Source organism: Panthera onca, chromosome B2 (genome assembly GCF_046562875.1).
Source record: "Panthera onca isolate mPanOnc1 chromosome B2, mPanOnc1 haplotype 2, whole genome shotgun sequence".
Taxonomy (NCBI): Eukaryota; Metazoa; Chordata; class Mammalia; order Carnivora; family Felidae; genus Panthera; species Panthera onca.
In genome coordinates, this window is record NC_138343.1 from 23,581,684 (window position 1) to 23,600,716 (window position 19,033).

A 19,033-nucleotide genomic window follows, 5' to 3' on the forward strand; every position below is an offset into this window, starting at 1 on the left:
CCTGTCAGAATGGATAACATTAACAACTCAGGCAACAACATGCTGGCGAGGATGTAGAGAAAGACCATCACTTTTGCACTGCTGGTGGGAATGCAAACTAGTGCAGCCACTCTGGAAAACAGTATGGAGGTTCCTCAAAAAATTAAAAATACAACTACCCTATCACCCAGTAATTGCACTACTAGGTATTTTATCCAAGGGATACAGGTGTGCTGTTTCGAAGGGGCACATGCACCCCAATGTTTATAGCAGCGCTATCAACAATAGCCAAAGTATGGAAAAAGCCCAAATGTCCATCGATGGATGAATGCATAAAGAAGATGTGGTGTGTATGTGTGTGTGTATACACACACACACACACACACACACACACACACACACTCATACATAGAGTGGAGTATTACTCAGCAATCAAAAAGAATGAAATCTTGCCATTTGCAACTATGTGGATGGAACCAGAGGGTATTATGCTAAGCAAAATTAGTCAGAAAAAGACAAATATCATATGACTTCACTCATATGAGGACTTTAAGATACAAAAAAGATAAACATAAGGGAAGGGAAGCAAAAATAATATAAAAACAGGGAGGGGGGGGACAAAACATAAGAGACTCTTAAATACAGAGAACAATCAAAGGGTTGCTGGAGGGGTTGTGGGAGGGTGGATGGGCTAAATGCGTAAGGGACATTAAGGAATCTACTCCTGAAATCATTGTTGCACTATATGCTAACTTGGATGTAAATTAAAAAATAAATTAAAAAAAAAGGAAAAAACAAAACAATACAAAATGTCCTGGCCTTCCCTTTATGACTTCAAAATAATCCAGGGAGGGGTGCCTGGGTGGCTCAGTAGGTTGAACATCTGACTCTTGGTTTTGGCTCAGGTCATGATCTCATGGTTCATGTGTTTGAGCCCCGCCTTGGGCTTGCTCTGATAGCTTGGGGCCTGCTTGGGATTTTCTCTCTCCCTCTCTCTCTGCCCCTCCCCTGCTCACGCTCTCTTGCTCGCTCTCTCTTTCTCGCTCAAAATAAATAAATGAACTTTAAAAAGAACCCACCAAAACCCAAAATAATCTAGGGATTCATTCTTCCCCACAGATTGCTTCTAAACCCAACCCCCTCAGAATTCAGTATGTCACTGCCAAAAAGGTACTGAAATACTGCCCTCCTTGGTGACAGAGCATGCTTTTCAAAACTAGCTGAGCACTTCAGGGGACAACCTAGGTCTGTCTCACAAGAGGAGAGCCCAGCATCCACAGGCGCATCACACATCCCAAGTACTCAGACTCATGACCTGCCCTGACATGTGGAACACCGAGCTGTCAAAGATTAAGACAGTCCTGTAAGGTCACAAAAGACTCCAGGTGGCTTAATATTCTTAATCAAGTCATGAGGGGATTGGTGAGGACAGAAACTCATGTTTTAGTATCCCAATCATTCATACCGACTTCGATAAGACACCATCATTTTTATACCCATGCTAATGGGTCAGCTATGTGCTTATCCAACTTTTACTTCTGAAATTCAGGTAATGCTGGGTGGTGGTGCATCTCAGGCTGGCTACAGAGCTGTTAACTTCCTGCAGTTGTAACTGAGGATGGGGCGCAGCTCACAGGGGCACAGCTGAAGACCCAGGGGTTGAGGAGATCTGCCAGTAACTAACGTCCCTATCTCAGTGTGCAGGAGGTGTGGCAAATATTCCTCAGCTCGGAGGTGGAGGAGGACTATCTACAGTGCACAGCCTCACTCTAAGTGGCTTACACAGTGGTTAAGTACAAGGTGCAGTTGTGCGACAGGGAACAAATTTACGTATTTTGCCTCCCCTTGCTGTATATACATAACTAAGAAGGTAAACTGCAGACAGAAAGGAGAGAGGGCTATGACTGAGATAACTGGGCACAGAGGAAGATGTCTTCAGGTATCTTGAGAACCAAATGTGCTCCCATTAAAAAAATATTTTTAAGCACAAGAAACTCTTAATTAATGAAGTAGGAAGGGCAGACCAGATGTTATCATAAATAAACTTGATGCTAAAGTGTCATCTTCTCAAAGGTGGGGAGGGCAGTGGCATGGAGAACCGAAGAGCAAATACACAGTTCAGAAAATAACCTGGAGGAAAAAATACTTTAGGTTAGGATTTAAAGTGTTTTCTTAATATTTCATATTTTGAATGCTTCGGCACAGCCTATTTATGGCCCTAGACTGAGAGGCAATTACATTAGATCCTTATCACTAGGAGAGATGGGTATTTACTACAGGAGGGTAATTACTTTTTTTATAGAGATAGTTTATCTCATTAGATGTCATCATTTCAGGAAGAATAGGTCTGCACAAGGATTAGTTCATTCTAATAGTCTGGTGTACTTCTCTGGCCTTGAGGAATCTGCCCATAACCCTGGGGCTGAACTCAACACCGTGGCCTGGACCAAGAGCACAGTATGACTCCATCCATTCTTGGACCATTTCACCCATGACTCTGGTAGGGAGGCAGTTTTACCAATGTAGCTACTTTCTCTCGTCAACTACAGTGCCATTCAAATAATCCCTAGAGTCGGGAACAAGGCTCCTTGGTGAACACTCATCCTAGCAGGACTAGAAGTCAGCGGCTGTATTTTATTGAGCTCCGAATGATCAATGCAGCACAGTGCCTGGCACACAGTGAATGTTCACTAAGTGCATGATAAGGAGGCATGGAGCTTCCAGAAACTCCCCTGTGCACAGGTGGCTGCTTGTAAGAGAACAGTTGGAACGTATTCAAACAGAAGTTAAAAGCAAGTTTAAAACACGCCTTAAAACCAGAGGAAAAACTATTTCAGGAACTCAGAAGTCACCAAAGATAGTTAATCAGGAGCCAGTAACCATGCTTAGAGCCAAATAACATGAAACAAGTACAGCCAGTTCCAGTCGTAGGGGCCAGAGCCATGGACAGTGGGAGACGTGAGGTGATCTGGGAGCCCTAGTGGACTCAAACTCCTTGGAGAAAGTGAATTAGCAGCTTTCTTGTTCCCTGAGCACCCAGGAAATGGCAAGCAGTTGTACACATTTTGCAGCAGATGGTGTGCTCTTTTATCATTGCATTTGTCTGGTGAAGTTGAATGAACTCTTTACTAGATTTTGCCCTGATAAAACAATATTGTATTAATTTTATTACATAATTAAGATGGTAACTTTGAAATTCAATAATATCAATGAAACAGTAATTATGAAGAGACATGTTAGGATGAGCCACAAAGGAGGAAAAGCCTTTTATCCACTTCCCACTTCTGGCGGCCACCTATCATGAGGCAGGGAACAGAAACCCTGGGATGAAAGTCTTGATTCTTATTCTCAGGAAGCTCCCTGTATGCTGGGGACATAGCTGTAAACAGGAGCGTGTTGGAGCACCTGGCTGGCTCAGTGAGTAGAGCAGGTGCCTTGATCTTGGGGTCATGAGTTTTAGCCCCATGATGGGGTAGAGATTAAACAAAAATAAAAAAAATATAAGAGGAGCGTGTTGACTCTGCTTAAAAGGACATGTGCAAGTAGAGCAGGGCAGGGGAACGGGGCAGCCTGCTGACCTTGACTGATTTGGAAGAAGGACTCCAAGTGCCCAGGCAGCAGGGGATGGCCCAGCGCAGCTGCAATCCCTGAAGGATGGCCTCCGGCCCCAGCTGCTGCTCTGTCAGCACTCTCCTGATGGCCTGGTGCATCAGACAAATATCCTTCTGCATATGGGTGGCATGGCAGGTGGTCTTAGGGGCTGTGCCACGTAAAGGCTGGGAGAAGAACAGCCACAAAGGTAATTGAAAAGAAACAGCCAGAAAGGTAAAAGGGGAACAAAAACAGTAGTGCTCCAGAAACAGGTATTTTAAAAACAAAGATGAAGCAAGAAGTGTTGGGTTGAGGAGGTCAAGTGTTGGTAGGAGAGCAAAATGGTGCAGCAGTATGGAGGCTCCTCAAAATCAAAAATAGAATTACCATATGATTCAGCAATCCCACTTGTGTGTATTTATCCAAAATAATTCAAAGCAGGATCCTGAAGAGATATTTATAAGCTGCAGCATTATTCACAATAGCCAAGAGGTAGCAGCAACCCAAATGTCTGCGGATAGGTGAACACATAAAGAAAATCCCGTAATAGGCTGCAACATGGATGAAGCCCCAGGGCATTATGTTAAGTGAAATAAGCCAATCAAAAAGGACAAACATTGTACGATTCCCACTCATATGAGGTATCTAAAGTAGTCAGAATCACAAAAGTAGAAAGTAAAATGGTGTTTGCCAAGGGCTATGGGGGAATAGGTGAGGGAGCATTAGTGTTTACAGGGTACAGAGTTTCAGCCTAGTAAGTGAAAACGTTCTAGAGCTCTGCAGCACAGCAATGTGAATACACTTAGCGTTCCGGGTCTACACATTTAAAAAACATTTAAGACTGTAACCTTAAGGTTTGTGTGTTTGTTGCCACAATTAAAATGAAAACAAAACAAAGACGTGGTGATCGTATTAACTGTGGCTGGGACTGGGGTGCCTGGCTGGCTTAGTGGGTTAAGCATCCAACTCTCGATTTTGGCTCAGGTTGTGATCTCACCGTTCATGAGCTCCAGCCCTGCGTTGGGCTCTGCGCTGACAGTACAGAGCCTGTTTGGGATTCTCTCTCTTCCTCTCTCTCTGCTGCTCCCCGTTTGCTCTTTCAAAATAAATAAATAAACTTAAAAAAAAATGTGGCTGGGAGTGGCCTGTTCTGATGAAGACAAGCACCAGATCCAGTAAGTGGAGGTGGCTGTGGCCCAGAGGCTAAGAACACCTGTTCACAGAGCAGGAGCCACGCTGGGGGTGGCTGGGAAAGGAAAAGAGCAAGCAATCATGGATGAGATGCTCCAGAAGCGTGACCTAAAAGGAAAATGAGAATCAGGGTGGAAACAAGCATAGCCCTGAAGAAAAGGTGTTCATGAATTCTAGTCCCTTCACTTCTTTCTGCCTGGCATTCCCCATAAAACGGACATGACTTAACAGTCCTAGTAACACATGGGTGGAGTGAACCCACCACACTGTGAAAATTCGGTAAATGGCAGCCGTGACTATGATGAGTGAGGAGGCTTTCATGTGGAGCCTGGTCCTCTGGGGGTGATGGCCATGCTGGGGTGAGAAGGAAGGGCTGTGACCCTGAAGCCTGGGTCTCTGGGGAATGCTGACATAGGCCCAAGAGGCTGGTGAATCAGTGAGGAGGAAGGAGAAGGAGTCAGAAAACACAGGCCTCAGCACAGAATCTTCTTCATCGGAGTCTGGAGGAGGATGACCGGCCCCCCCTCCCCAAGCCTGGCAGCACTGGGGATGAGCTCTCTCTGCTCCTGAGGCCACAAGGGAAGGCAGAGGACCAGCGAGCAGGGCAGGCTTCTGGTTTCAGGGAGGTGAATGGGAAATCCTCTTTGAGGAGGTTGAGAACTTGACAAAGACAGAGCTATGAAATGCTGCAGGTGTGCTACTAAGTTGGGGGCAATGGACAAGGGGGCAGAAGGCAGTTTTACTAGGAAAAAGGACAGGAAAAGGCTGTAGGGCTTCCTCAGAGGCTGTAGCTTGGGAAGGACAATGAAGAATTGCACAGAATCACACAGCGAGCTTGTTTGCATCTCAAAATGACCAAGAACCTAAGGCACCGGAAAGGCTCCACTGGTCTGAAGCTCATTCTAGTGACACTGAGCCCCAGAAGTGAATAAATTTGGGTGCGGGGCTCTACTTATTGGGCGTAAAGTCGCCTCCTGGATATTGTTATATAGAGCAAAATTATTCACTGGTAGTTTTAAAAGATGTTCTGCACCATTAACCTACAGATGTTTTCTTCGGTTTTCCCAGCTCCAAGAATCACATATCATTCTCTATTTGCAAGCAAGCTCAAAACTTGCCTTGGCCCTTAATTCCTTGGCAGTTTCTCCCAACCACCCTCACAGACCTTGTTTCCTCTTCACACAAATCCTTTTTAGAAGACAGACGCTACTGATGAAAGTAGAAGTGAAAAAAATTGCTCAAACAACTCATTCACTCCCATATAAATGTTAATTAAGCACCTATTGTATGTAAACAATGGGAGTAGACAATGTAGGAAATTTTAAAGGAGATTAAAATGTTTGCTACAGTGCTTTCCCATTCTACTATCTGAAGTTTTATTGAGTTTGTCTTTCTGTTCTGGATCTTTCTCTGGATTTCTTCTGCCAGATTTTACTTTCTCAGAGATTCCTCTGAGGAATCAGCTCTCCTCTACCCAGCCTTGGTAGGTGTCCAAGCCACTTGAGATAAGACTTCACCCAAAGCAAAAGCACCTTGGGGAATAGGACTCCTTAGTGTCTTCTTTCAAGAGGCCCCTAATAAACTGACAAACACAGCCTTTCCTCATTTGTAATTAAGAAATATGCCTTGTAAACGGTGACCTACCAAATTAGGAGGACATACACACAGTGCCTAGTGCCCCCAAACACAGGGCCCTAACAACTACAAAGGAAGAAGAGCACACAGTTACACACAAAAATAGAAAATGAAAAGGCAAACACAGTTCATTCTTGTAAGCAACACCTAGGTGTATTGGGAGACGACACCATGTTCAGTTTGAGAGGACTGCCCAAAAGCTACAACATGGACTGAAATGATCACTATTCATTTACTATTCAATATTTAACAGCCATGATATTCTGTAACCTAGGGAAGCGCTGTTATATTTTAAGGGTACTCAGTAATCTTAATTGTGTTGTGATTGTCAAAAGCTCAGTCTCTACTTTCACCCTTACTGTTAATAGCCCTGGGTTTCCCTTGGGCAACCAGAGTGTGGATGAAGCTGATCTCTCCTGGAACTTCGGGAAAGAGAAGAATTTTCTGCCTGGTTTGCTGAGAGGGTTAGGATGCCAGCTAGAACTGTGGATGGCATGTGCCTTCCCTGTGGGGAGGGTTTGCATGAATGCAGCCAAGAGAGCCCACAGGGGGAGAGGGCATGGATCCATTCAGGCAATGGGTCCAGCTGTGCCTGGGACTTGCTCACCTGAGCCAATATATGGCATTTTTGTTTGCCTGTTTAAGCCAATTTGAGTTCAGCTTCACTTGACAGAGAACAAGTCCTGTGATGTAGTTCTGGCAACAGGGTGAATTAGGCTTATAAAAAAATCCCTTTTGCCACTGTGACACAGAAGAACTGAAGTCAGGAGTGGGTTATAATATGGACCTTCTGTCCCACCAACTTGCTGAGTGATTTTGTTTTTTACCAAATTCCTTTTTCTTTCACAACCAGGCTCATCTATAAAATAAGCATTCTCTGAAAGAGGGAGAATAATGTTAGAGGGACATAGAAGACAGAGCAAAGGCAACAGAACAGCATGTTTGGAAAGAAGACCAGACAGCCAGTACACTGTGTATCCATAGCTGCTCTTGCCCCTACAATACAGGATGTCATTAGAGGAATATTCCAGAAGGCTAGTACCCTGCTAAAGACAACAGCAATAAAAATGGGAATACAGAAGACAAGCGGGATTTGTATCAGGTGTTCAATCCTCTTTTAACAAGTATCAACAAGAACAAGTATTTTCAAAAATAGGAATTTCACTTGAATTGGGTGACTTTTTTATTCTGTCCTTGTGCCAGTCAGTTACAAAGTTCAGGAGGAGGAGCAGGATTGCAGGAACTGGAGTCAGATTCTTTTCTGACATATGACCTAAGGGATCCAGATTTCATTTAAATTGTAAAACTCTAAGTTAATAAAATACACTTTGGTATATTAGAAACTGAGCAGGAACGATAAAATTAATGGGAATTAATTTGAAGTTTTCTTATTAAACTTTTGTAAGTATCTTAAGGCAGAGACCAGATGGCACTATTCATCCTAACCCCTGGCATGGAAGTTCTCAGTCCTTGAGTGGGTGCTGGGGGAACCAAAAGTCAGTGACCTCTTCTGAAATGCTCCCATTAGAAGTGTGAACTCTCCAGCTCAAACACGTGGAGATTAATGTGGTCCCTGGCAGAGATGACACACACATTCACAAAGTCTTCACGTTTTGAAAAGTTGGAACTGTGCACCTCCCCCCACTTCAATAGGCAAGAGAAAATGTAAAGGGAATTAACAGAAAAGTAAGTACAAACAATTACAACCTGTGAAATCAGAATTTTCATGCTTTAAAATGAAAACCATGAGATAACAGTTTTCTACCTTAAATATCTGTCAGATATTGAAAAGCTGATTAAGAACAATAGGTAAATAGGCACTCACAATCTTTATAGCTTGTTTAGAGAGCAATTTGGCAACATCTAGCAAAATCTTTAATTACAGTCTTGTACTTTACTAGTGTTTACAACAGTGAGTCTCCAGCTAACATGCAAATGGCTCAGGAAAAAATGTATATGCACATACAGATATGTGAGTGTATAAACATCCACTCACACCCAGGGGAGGGAGAAAGTCAGTGAGGCAAACTGAAAACAACTGGTGAATGTGGATGAAGTGTATGGGTTCTTCTTTACTGGTTTTGCAACTTTTCCATAAATTTGAAATCATATAAAAAAAAAGACAAAACAATCAAGTTTAAAACTTCAAAGCAAGTGAGGTAGAGTCAGAGTCTTAAAATAGAGAGCTCTCCACAACATGATGTTAAATGAAAGAGGCAAATACCAGAACTTATAGGATTCCATACCAAAGGATGTGAATATGGAGAAGGTCTGAAATGACACATGTCAAACTATTAATGTTCCCTCTGAAGTAAATGGTATTCTGAGGGGAGGAGGTAATGGTAAACTGTCCTCTTTTGCTCAACGTACTTCTAACAACTTGTGTAAGAATTCATAATATCTATGTATGACTCAGGTTTAAGGCAGGAGGTGCATTAACATTTCTGCTGTTGCAGTGTCAATGAAATGTATTCATTTATGTGGAAAACACGCCCAATGTCTACCGCTAAGGTTCTCACTTCGTGGATGCACCCAGACACAGGGCCCTGCGCAGGCAGATGGAAATAACAGACACAGTGCTCTGTCACGATGCCTGAGGCCTTTACTAGGATCCTTATTAAGGGCAGGCCCTGGGATGCTAATCCAGTAAGTGTCCAGGCCCAAATGCCAAAGTGCCCCCTGCTGAGTAATACAGACACTGAATCACCACTAGGAGGTATGTATGATATCGTCACACAATAAATAGCCACAAATCAATTTAGAAGAATGAAGAAGGGCTATTTGCACAGATATGAAAATATATCTAAATGTATCAAAATTAAAAATAAAACCCTAAGTTGTAGAGCCATATGTCAGGTATGAGCCCATTGATGTATTTAAAAGATGTGCATGTTTATATAATTTCTGGAAGGAAAAAACTGTTAACAGCAGTTATCTCTGGAGAGTAGGAGCAGGAGGTGGGGCTTTCTACTTTTCTTTTTTTCTTTGAAACATTTTAATTATTTTATAATGTTTTTCTGTCATTTAAAATTTCTAATTAGAAATATTTATTGAAAGAGTAACAAAAGTCTAAAGACAATTTCAAATCAAGATATATAAGGCTAATAAGCAGCCTCACGAGAGAACAGGAATCTAACTATAAAGAATCTAAAATATAAACAGAAGAAATTAGTTGTGTATTTTTATTTATTTCCCATCTTCCTCCATAAAAACCAAACTTAAAAGAAAGCACGGTACAGGGAAGGTAGTTGTGGAACTTTGGCAAGCACCAAAGCCACCTGGAGGGCTCGGGAAACAGACTGCTGGACCCAGCCGAGATTCTAGTTCGGGAGGTGTGGCGGGGGCGCAGGGATGAGCATTTCTAACAGGTCACCCAGATGCTGGGCACCACACTTTGAGAATCACTGGTATAGGAAAACATAAGAAAGTGGAAATGAAGAGCAAACACTAAACAGTCACAAGGACTCTGAAGTAGGTTTGCTGGGTCACCCTTGCCCCAAGTCCTAACTGTCCTTGAACATACCATAAAACCCTGCAAGTGCAGGGGGAGGGGAAGTCTCCCCAGCAGCACAGACGCTGGGCAGGTGGGTCTCGGCTGCTCTTGCTGGGATGTGTGCTGGTCCAGAGCTGGCTGGGTTGATCCCTGAAACTTCTTAGTCCAGGTGAACTTGGCATATTCAATTCATTTTTACGTAAGATAGGAGACAGGATTACAAAAGGTGAGCTGATGTCTATGTCTAACGTCCTGGAAAGGCTCTATGTGAAAACAGCGGTCAAATTAGGTGTGAGAAAATGGGAGAAAATGAAAAAATTCCAGGACTGTGCACTCAGATTTGTAAGTCCCAAAGTGTCTGCCCCATTTCAATGAAATCCAAATTGGCAATAGTAGATGATGTGTCTGGATGTACTTCACACAAAACCGAACTCTGATCAATCAACCGATCTCCAAAGTCAGGCCCTTTCCATGGACCCATGGAAAGGGCCTGACTCACCAGACAACTGGCAAACGAAAGTACCCGTTCATTGAAAGGCCTTGGCTCTATGTTGATCGCAAATGGTTGCACATTTTTAATGTTTAGCCTTTGCTTTCGGAGTAGACATGTCCTATTGAGGCCCTGCTGAGCGGTTTTCTGCCACCGGTCTCCTGATTTCTTCCCTTTCTCTGACTTAAATTCCAATCTCGGCACAGAAATTGCAAATGGCCCTGGGGGACCGGGGGCCTCTTCCAAGGGTGGAGCTATTGATTTGGTACAACATCTTCCCTGATAATAACAGAGAAGGGAGATAGATCATCAGGCTTCATATTCTTATTGAGAGGAACTTACACTCCAGCTCCTCAGAAGAAGCCATATTTTCCTAAACAACTGCTCCTGGGAGCCTCCTTCAATAGAAATGCTCACAGAATAAAAGACTTGAGGCATGTTAAGGTACTTCCCCGCTTTCCTCCTGAATCTGTTGGCTCTGACTTCATATCCATCAACTTCTAAGCAATTACACTGATCAGGTTTAGACCTCATTTTTTAAAATGTGTGCTAACAGTATTTTCTCAAATGTACAATGATGATCAGTTATACATTTGAATTCACAAAAGAACAAAGTAACAATAATCCAGTTTATAAAAGCAATTGCTTCTTTCGTAGGATTAATTCGTTAGGCAATTAAAAGACCAAGAAAATACTATCATTAACAAAGAGTAGAAAGAAGGCAGCCACATCACCTAAATTTAAGATTTTTTCATATTTCTGAGTGAAGCAATATAGTCATCTTTTAAACCTGTTTCACACTTAAAACAGTTACAAGCCACATATACATATGGTTATTCTGTAAAAGTAATCGTGTGTGTTAAAATTCTCCAGAAACATTTACTCTTTTGGTTAACAGATATTTAAATATCTGTTGTGTTTGGTGGCAAAAAATATCCCTCATACACACATGATTAATGTTTTGAATAAGAGATGATTCATTCCCCAGTGACTCCATGAGTATCTGCTTCAATTAGTTTTAAAAAAACAAATCAGTTTTCTCATGTAGCTCTAAAATTAATGTGGAAAGTAAAAACAAACAACGACTTTAAGAGATTATGAGTGTAGACCAGCAAGCTGATGCGGCTTCAGTACTGCTCTCTCAGGAAAGAAACGCCCCAAGGGCGAGTAAGAGGTTTTCTGGGACGTTTCTGTGCTTCTGGCCTCTGTACCCTGTCATTTCAATAGCATTTCTTCCCTCACATCTAGTGTGATCTGGCGACAGGGCTGCCAAGAACTCACTATACCATCTTTGTCTTCCATGAGTACCCCTTCTACTGGACTCGTTCCCTGACAAACACCGGCAGCATGTGCTACGAACAGGCACTGCTCAGGACACGGGAGGATTCAGCCCTGGCAAAACCAGATCCCTTCTTGGAGCCTACTCGCCAGAGGAGGGAACAAAAGCATCTTTCTGCAAAGGAGAAGGGTGAAGAGAAGCAGAGGCACTCATCCACCCGAGCACCTGTCTGTAGGTGGCCATGCTGTCTAGGACACCACTTGCTTTTTGCCATCATGCTTCGCTCAGAAAGGACACTCCCACAGTAGGCTGTGGAGGGAGGAGGAGATGGTTCTTTTCCCTTTAAATCTTCAAGCCTGATTTAGATCATGGCCATTGGGGATGTCATTTACCACTGTTCTAAAAACATTCCCGAGCGGCTTCTATTCTTTCTCTGGTCTAAGTGTTCTCAACAGTATATAGGACTCAGGGTCAGGAGAGAAAGGAGGTCATGAGGGCCTTGGAAATACAGTGTTACTCCCGTCCCAATCAACCTGCCTACCTTCACAGAACAAGATAAAATAATTTGAGATTTTATGCTTACATATCCGTGGTGGTTTTAACCAAAGCCACCTTTATGGACATTTAAAAATTTTTTGACATGGGAATAGTAATAAAAAAGGAAGTCACTAACTCCTTATTTAAACTGAACCCAATATCCTCGTTTTATACAAAACTGAAGGCTTTGCTGAGGGGAGCCAAGCTTGCGTAACTGTGGTAAAAACAGAACATGGAAACTTAAAGGGTCAAAAAAGTTTTGAAAATCACGCCCCATCACCCATAAAAATGAATGTACACACAACTTTTGTGGATAAAGGGGAACCACAGATCTTCTAAAGTCTTTTGTATCCCTTTACTTTCCAAAAATACTGCCCTAGGACTGTGACTTCCTAGAGCAAGACTTAGCAAACTTTTTCTGTAAAGAGCCAGACTGTCAATTTTTTCAGCTTTGCAGGCCATACAGTCTCTGTCATAACGATTCAACTCTGTCCTTGACCATAAGTGCCACAGACCATAAGTGAATGAATGAAATGTGGCTGTGTTCCAATAAAACTTTATTTATGGACACAAAAATTTTGATTTCTTATGTTTTCACATGGCATTAAATATTATTCCTCTTGATTTTCCCAAACATTAGAAAGTGTAAAAACCATTCTTAGCTTGCAGGCCATATGGAAAAGGCAAGTGGGCTGGTTGCCAAGCCCTGCCCTTATCTGCTAGATAAGAGCCCAGCAGAGTGCTTGGCCCTGAGTAATCAATAGAGAAGTCTATGTTCCCGGTCTAGTGGAGGCAGCAAGAAATGGAGAGAACACAGGAGTAGGAATTAAGAAACATGTTCTGATTCTATCTCTGCCTTCAGTTCTCTCTGAACATCACAATCTCCTTGGACTCAGCTCCCCTCTCTGTGACAAGCAGCATGCACTCAGATGGCTGATAAAGTCTCTTCTGCTTCTGAACCTCTACGATCCTTCATTTACAACAATGTAAAAGAAAACTGGGTCTACGAGCAAGGCCAACAGTTCAGGAAGTCAGCTCGGTAAATAAGCTCATACAAGTTCCAGGCGAGGGCAAAACTCCTGGAGTAAGGAAGAAAAGCAGCATTTGGGTAAAGTGTGTTATCTGAAAGACACTAGCAAGATGGCAATTTACTGCCCCAAGGGAACCCCTGGATTTCCGTTTCCTCATTGCTACACAAACGTCTAAGCCAAAACTTTTTGATGCACCACAGCAAGATGGTTAGAGTGCCATCTCAGGTGAGCATTTCTCTTTGGAGGGAAATAAGCTTCCCTCTCGCTTTCTTTCATTCTACTAAGGGTGAGTTGGGGGAGACAGGCAGATAGACATGATCACAGTTCTGCTACACAGAGGGTGCGGGCAGCATAGGAGACCAGAGGACACAAAAGCAGGTGGGCCCTGCATCAGAGGCGTAGTGGGAGGTCCCGGGGTGACTGAGGAGCAGGGGAGGCATGATGCTCCTGGCAGAGGACAGCAGGAGTGCTGACGTGGAGAGAGGGAGCTGAGAGGGCAGTGCGGGCCAAGCAGAGACTCAGGAGCACGCTTGCGAACTACAGCAACGGTGGTACGGTCAGACTGGTGGCGGGGATGCTCCTCCCATCCAATAATTATAGAAAATGGATGGGAACTGTCAAAAGGCAGGAAGCAGGGAGACCTGTGAGAAAGCTACGGCAGGTAAGAAGTGACTAGGGCCCCAAGTAAGGGAAAGCTAGTGGGGCTTACAGTAGAGAAATCCGTAACAGAATTCTATAATGATGGGTGGCTAGATGAGGCATGGGGGAAGCAAAGGGGATGGAAGCTGTCCGTGATAATCCCACCTGCACCATCTGAGAAGCTGGGGAGGCCATGGTTCAACCAACTAAGCTGCAGAATCCAAGAGCAGGAGTGGAAACAAAACAGGAAATACCACCCCAATTGAACAGACTCCTATTCTGTAAAAGGGACAGTGGGATCCGAACAGTTGACCATTACAGAGAACAAAAGCCCAAATCCTGAAGGTACATTGTACTTCCACTGAAAGAAATTGCTGGTTATGTAGATGGGTTAGCAAAATAAGGATCATGACTTCTAATCTAAGGATCATGACCCAATACAGGTCACACTCAGAAAATTCAGACGGACCCTGAACATGAGACTCAGTGTCTGAGATGCATAAATGTTCACAAACAAACTTGTTATAAAGGAAAACTACCGAGCATAACCGATTTAGAGCAAGACGCCTTTTAAATGGTGGTACGGTTTGTGGATGCACACTGAACGCATAGCGAGAGCCGATTTAAAACATAAATGCTAAAGGCTTCAAGTGAGGAAAGAGGCTGTGGCACCTCTCACAGTTCCAGTGCATGTCTGTTAGAAACAGACTGCAGGTTCCCCAGATTTTCATCGGCCTGTTCTCCGGACCAGGACCAGCATGTATGGAAGGAGCACCTACACACCTTGAAAAAGTCACCAGCATGCTGAGTAACAGCCCGTGGCCATCGACAGGGACGCTGCCCACTGAGCAGCTCACCTGGACACTCACCTTTTCCGTTAACAGCTAATCCCGTGGCCATGGCCGCAGTCACAGGGCCAGACACCTGAGGCACTAATGGATGTATTCGTGGCCTGCTCCCCATTCTAGCTCGCTCTGCACCAGGGCCCAGTAAAGCTCCGACTGGCTTTTCGGCGGCCACTTCTGGTGCTACTGTGTCCTCCTGACCCTGTTCGACGGGGTCCAGTTTCTCAGGGCTCTCATTCTGAAAGCCGTCCACTGCGGTCCTGCTCTTAATGGGGCTCTTAGGCACAAGTATCTTTATACCTGATTTTGCCAGGTCCATATTCTTCCGGTTTGAGAGAGATGGAGCTGTGTTTCTCCTGAACTTCTGGCTGGCAGCAAACAGCTGACTGTTTTTGGACTCGTGGTCTTTGCCAATCACTAGTGACTTAGGAGAGGTCTTGGAAAAGTTGCTGTTGGTGGATCTGGAGATCTGTTTCCTGGCATTGTTTGGAGAGGTCCTGTTTGTTCTGGGTAGTGTGCTTTCTTTCTGCTTTTCAGTGTGGCGTCTGTTAAAATCGTGGATGTACTCCTCACAGTTCACAAGGTGCTGCTCTGGTTCCCAGGTGTCATCCTCACTGTCATAGCCTTTCCACCGAACCAGATATTCTGTCTTCCCTTTTTTATTTTTCCTTTTGTCAACAATCCTTTCAACCTGTTTGTCAACAGAAAAGAAAGAAGTGTAAACATAACATCTGAAAAAAAGCACAGAGTTAATAAGGAAGCATCAAAAACAATAAAAAACACAACGGATAAGGAAAACAACCTTCTCTTCCCCATGCCGAACCATCTGAAAATCAGGAACAGAACATTTGGGATTTTAGCAGTTTTGCTAAAATCGAGTCAGACAAAATGCTAAAACTTTATGCCCAGAATATATTGAGGTACATTAGGTAGCTTATTTTTCTGTGATTCAAAGGGGGCTCTTTTAAAAATTTTTACATGAAACCTGGACCACCTGAGTTGGTTTTCAGTTACAACTGGCACAGGATTTGTCACCTACAGCCTTCTGCCTGGTCATCCTTAGGGTACCGATGGCAGACACTCACACACTAGCTTGGCTGTGCTAAATGCAGGTAGCTACCAAGGGCCCAGGGCTGAGGAAACACAGTCAGCATTGGAAGCAGCATTAGAAGCACTTGGTTAAAACTGAAAAAAAGGTCAACAGACAATGTGATGCTCTATCGGTAACAAAACGGTCTGGAACAGTCAGTTATTTACTTTCAAATTTTGGTTTGAACTAATTTTATGCTAACACCTTCAAAGGAAAATGCTGTTAATCCTGGAATTTGATGGTCAATACATCTCATATCTTTTTTTCTTTTATTTATATTTTTTATTTTTTGGGGGGGGGTTGGTAGCACACAAGCATGAATGAGGGAGAGGGAGATAGAGAATCTTAAGCAGGCTCCACACTCAGCATGGAGCCCAATGTGGGGCTCGATCTCATGACCCTGGGATCATGACCTGAGCCGAAATTGAGTTGGACGCTCAACCGACCAAGCCACTCAGCACCCCAATACATCCATATCTAGCTTATGAATTCACACAAATTTATGAATCTGTCTTGAAAGACAGTTATTATTATTGTAACCAATTCTACTACCTTAACATTCTTTATTTTAATTTAATTAATTTTGTTTTGATTTGTTTTAGAAAGACAGCATGTGTGAGCAAGTGGGGAAGGGGTAGAGGGAGTTAGAGAGAATTTTAAGCAGGCTCCACTCAGCATGGACCTCACTGCGGGGCTTGATTTCACAACCTTGGTATCATGACTTGAGCTGAACGCTCAAGTGACTGAGCCATCCAGGTGCCTCAGTACCTTAACATTCTTAAGTATAAATGGGTGATCTTCTATGACTTGCATAAATGAATATATTTGACATAATATCTCCCATGTTATTGAGGAAACACTGAGAATATGTTGTAATCTCTCTAGTTAGCATAAAAACCATCAGCCTGCTTCCCCAGTGGCAGCACGCATCTTTGTACCTTGTAGGGAGAGGCCTACAGCCATAGAGCAGCTCTTTAATTAAGGATGCAAAATCTAAGCCCATCAATTACCAAGAACATCAATAAATTTCTGGCAAAGTTACAGGTCAGGTCAGATGACTCAAAGGTATATTTAGTTCTCCAACATTCCAAAATAACAGAGGCTAATTTGGAGTACCACTATAGACACTTTTGGAGGATGGGAGAGTACCTTACCCATCATTCCCCCTACTCTTAAACTCCCCCCCCCCCCCAAAGAACTCTCCAATGTCTACCTGGGATATAGGGAATTAAAACACCTAACTACAGAAAAGCCTAAAATTAAATACACATTATTGCTTCTGTGAAAAAAGGATTAAAAAAGAAAGGACTTGTTTCAGCAGGTGGCAGATTTCATGCCTAACAAATCTCCTCAGAGATAACTAATCATCTCTGTAGATTATTAACTAATAACTAATGTCCCATCTGCATATGTAAGTCCACACAGTCCACAAGATAGCATGGAAAGCTTTGAAAGTAATTCTCTTCCTGCTCCTTTGCTTGCCGAAAGTTATGTATAAAGGCTTAAGTACTTCCATATAAGTAAAAGACACATTTCTGGAAAATTCTACACAAATCAATTTCACAGCAGAAATAGCTTAAAAGTTTTTAAGACAAGGGGTAAAGAGATTGTCTCTTAAGAGAAAACTACATTTTAATACTTATTTTCTTTAAGTCAATTTCCGTCCCAGAAGCATGAGGTACAGCTGACCCTTGAACAACACAGGAGTTAGGGGCACTGACCCCCCGTCTCTAAGGCAGCAAAAAATCTGCATATAATGTTTGGCTCTTCAGAAAGTTAACTACTCATAGCCTACTGATGATTGGCAGGCTTACCAGTAACATATACTGCCGATTAACACATACTCTGTGTGTGCATTCTGCACCCTATTCTTACAATAAACCAGAGAAGAGTTAAGAAAGTTAAGAAGAGAGTTAAGAAAAGAGAGTGTTAAGAAAGTCCTAAGAACAAGAAAATACACTACAGTTCTGTATTTATTGGGAAAAATCTGCACGCAGTTCAAAGCCATGTCGTTCAAGGGTCAAGTGTCCATTACACCAGAGCAGCCCCTTTTCCTTAAAGCTGAAGGGGCGGGGGGGGGGGGGGTCTAGTGATGCAGGATGAGACTCCTGCCCCTCCTCTCCTTGCATCCCTGGTGTTTCCTCTCTAGGGCCGCAATTGAGCCTGTGCTTGCCAGTCCCCCACCGGCCTGCCCCCCTCCCAGTGGCTGCAGTGCTGAATATGCTGTTTCAAGTATACTCAGTGGCCGGACTTTGTTTAGACACTGAAGGGAGGCAGTAAGAGGGGGCACGTTAGACTGGGGGATGGCAAACTTCAGGCCCACACAGACCATATGGGCTCCCAACCACTGAACTCTGCTGCCGCAGCACAAAAACAGCCACAAGCAGCATGTAAATGAGGAGACATTAAAAACAAAACAATTCTATTTACGGACACTAAAGTTAGAATTTTGTAATTTTCATGTGTCATGAAATATTAAACTTTTGGTTTTTTTCAACCATTGATACATGTAAAAATGATTCTTCAAGTTAACCTGCCAAGTCATAGTTTGCTGACCCTTATGTTAGACTGTGAGAAAGCCACAGGACATAGGACATTCAGGTTGCAGACTTGCAGTCCTACTAATTCTCACGGGGGAACATGGTTTGCAAACTGACAAGACGTGTGGCTGACAAGGGGCCGGCAACCATGCCTTTTAAGTGGCAGGTCTAGAAGCGTCACTCCGGGCACTAGACTCAGGAGAGGGAGGTTTGGGCCAGTGACCACCACAGTCTTCTAATACCAATCTCACACTAAACTGGGTACGTGACACCTTCTCCTCTTCACTCAGGGACAGATGTCCTTCTTCCCCCTTTGAAAGGTAAAGTCCTGCTGATTCCTAATCTGAGTGGCTAAAATAGTCTCCCACAAAAAGGCATTGCCTGGATTTGAAAAAAACTTACTGTAATATTAAGCCTAAGATAATTTCCAGAGTGCTTTTATGGTGGCGAGGGAGGAAAACCTTGATCACAAGAGAAACACATAAATAAACCTTCCTTCAGATTTTCAGTCCCTTCTGTGTGAGTCCTTCCCCTCCCTGCAAACATAACTGTTTCTGAAAACTATTATCAATGAACAGTGTTTCTCACAGTATATGCTCAAGTATCCACTTCTAGTTACAGAATTTCAGTGCAAAGAATTTTATGTAAAACAAACATTACATCAGTATAGAAGTTCTATTATAGATTCTTAAA

General features: G+C 43.2%; 1 protein-coding gene across 6 annotated transcripts in view; it reads right to left on the reverse strand.

Moving 5' to 3' along the window:
- The window catches only part of CDYL (chromodomain Y like), a 240,921-nt gene that overhangs the window by 57,386 nt on the left and 164,502 nt on the right, over window positions 1-19,033 (reverse strand). For 5 of the 6 annotated variants that reach the window (XM_060614905.2, XM_060614903.2, XM_078446672.1 and 2 more), the window contains one exon: window positions 14,735-15,401. In XM_060614905.2, coding sequence (XP_060470888.2) covers window positions 14,735-15,401 — 667 coding nt within the window. The remainder of the gene's footprint in view (window positions 1-14,734; window positions 15,402-19,033) is intronic. The other variant, XM_060614908.2, reaches the window with a different exon arrangement.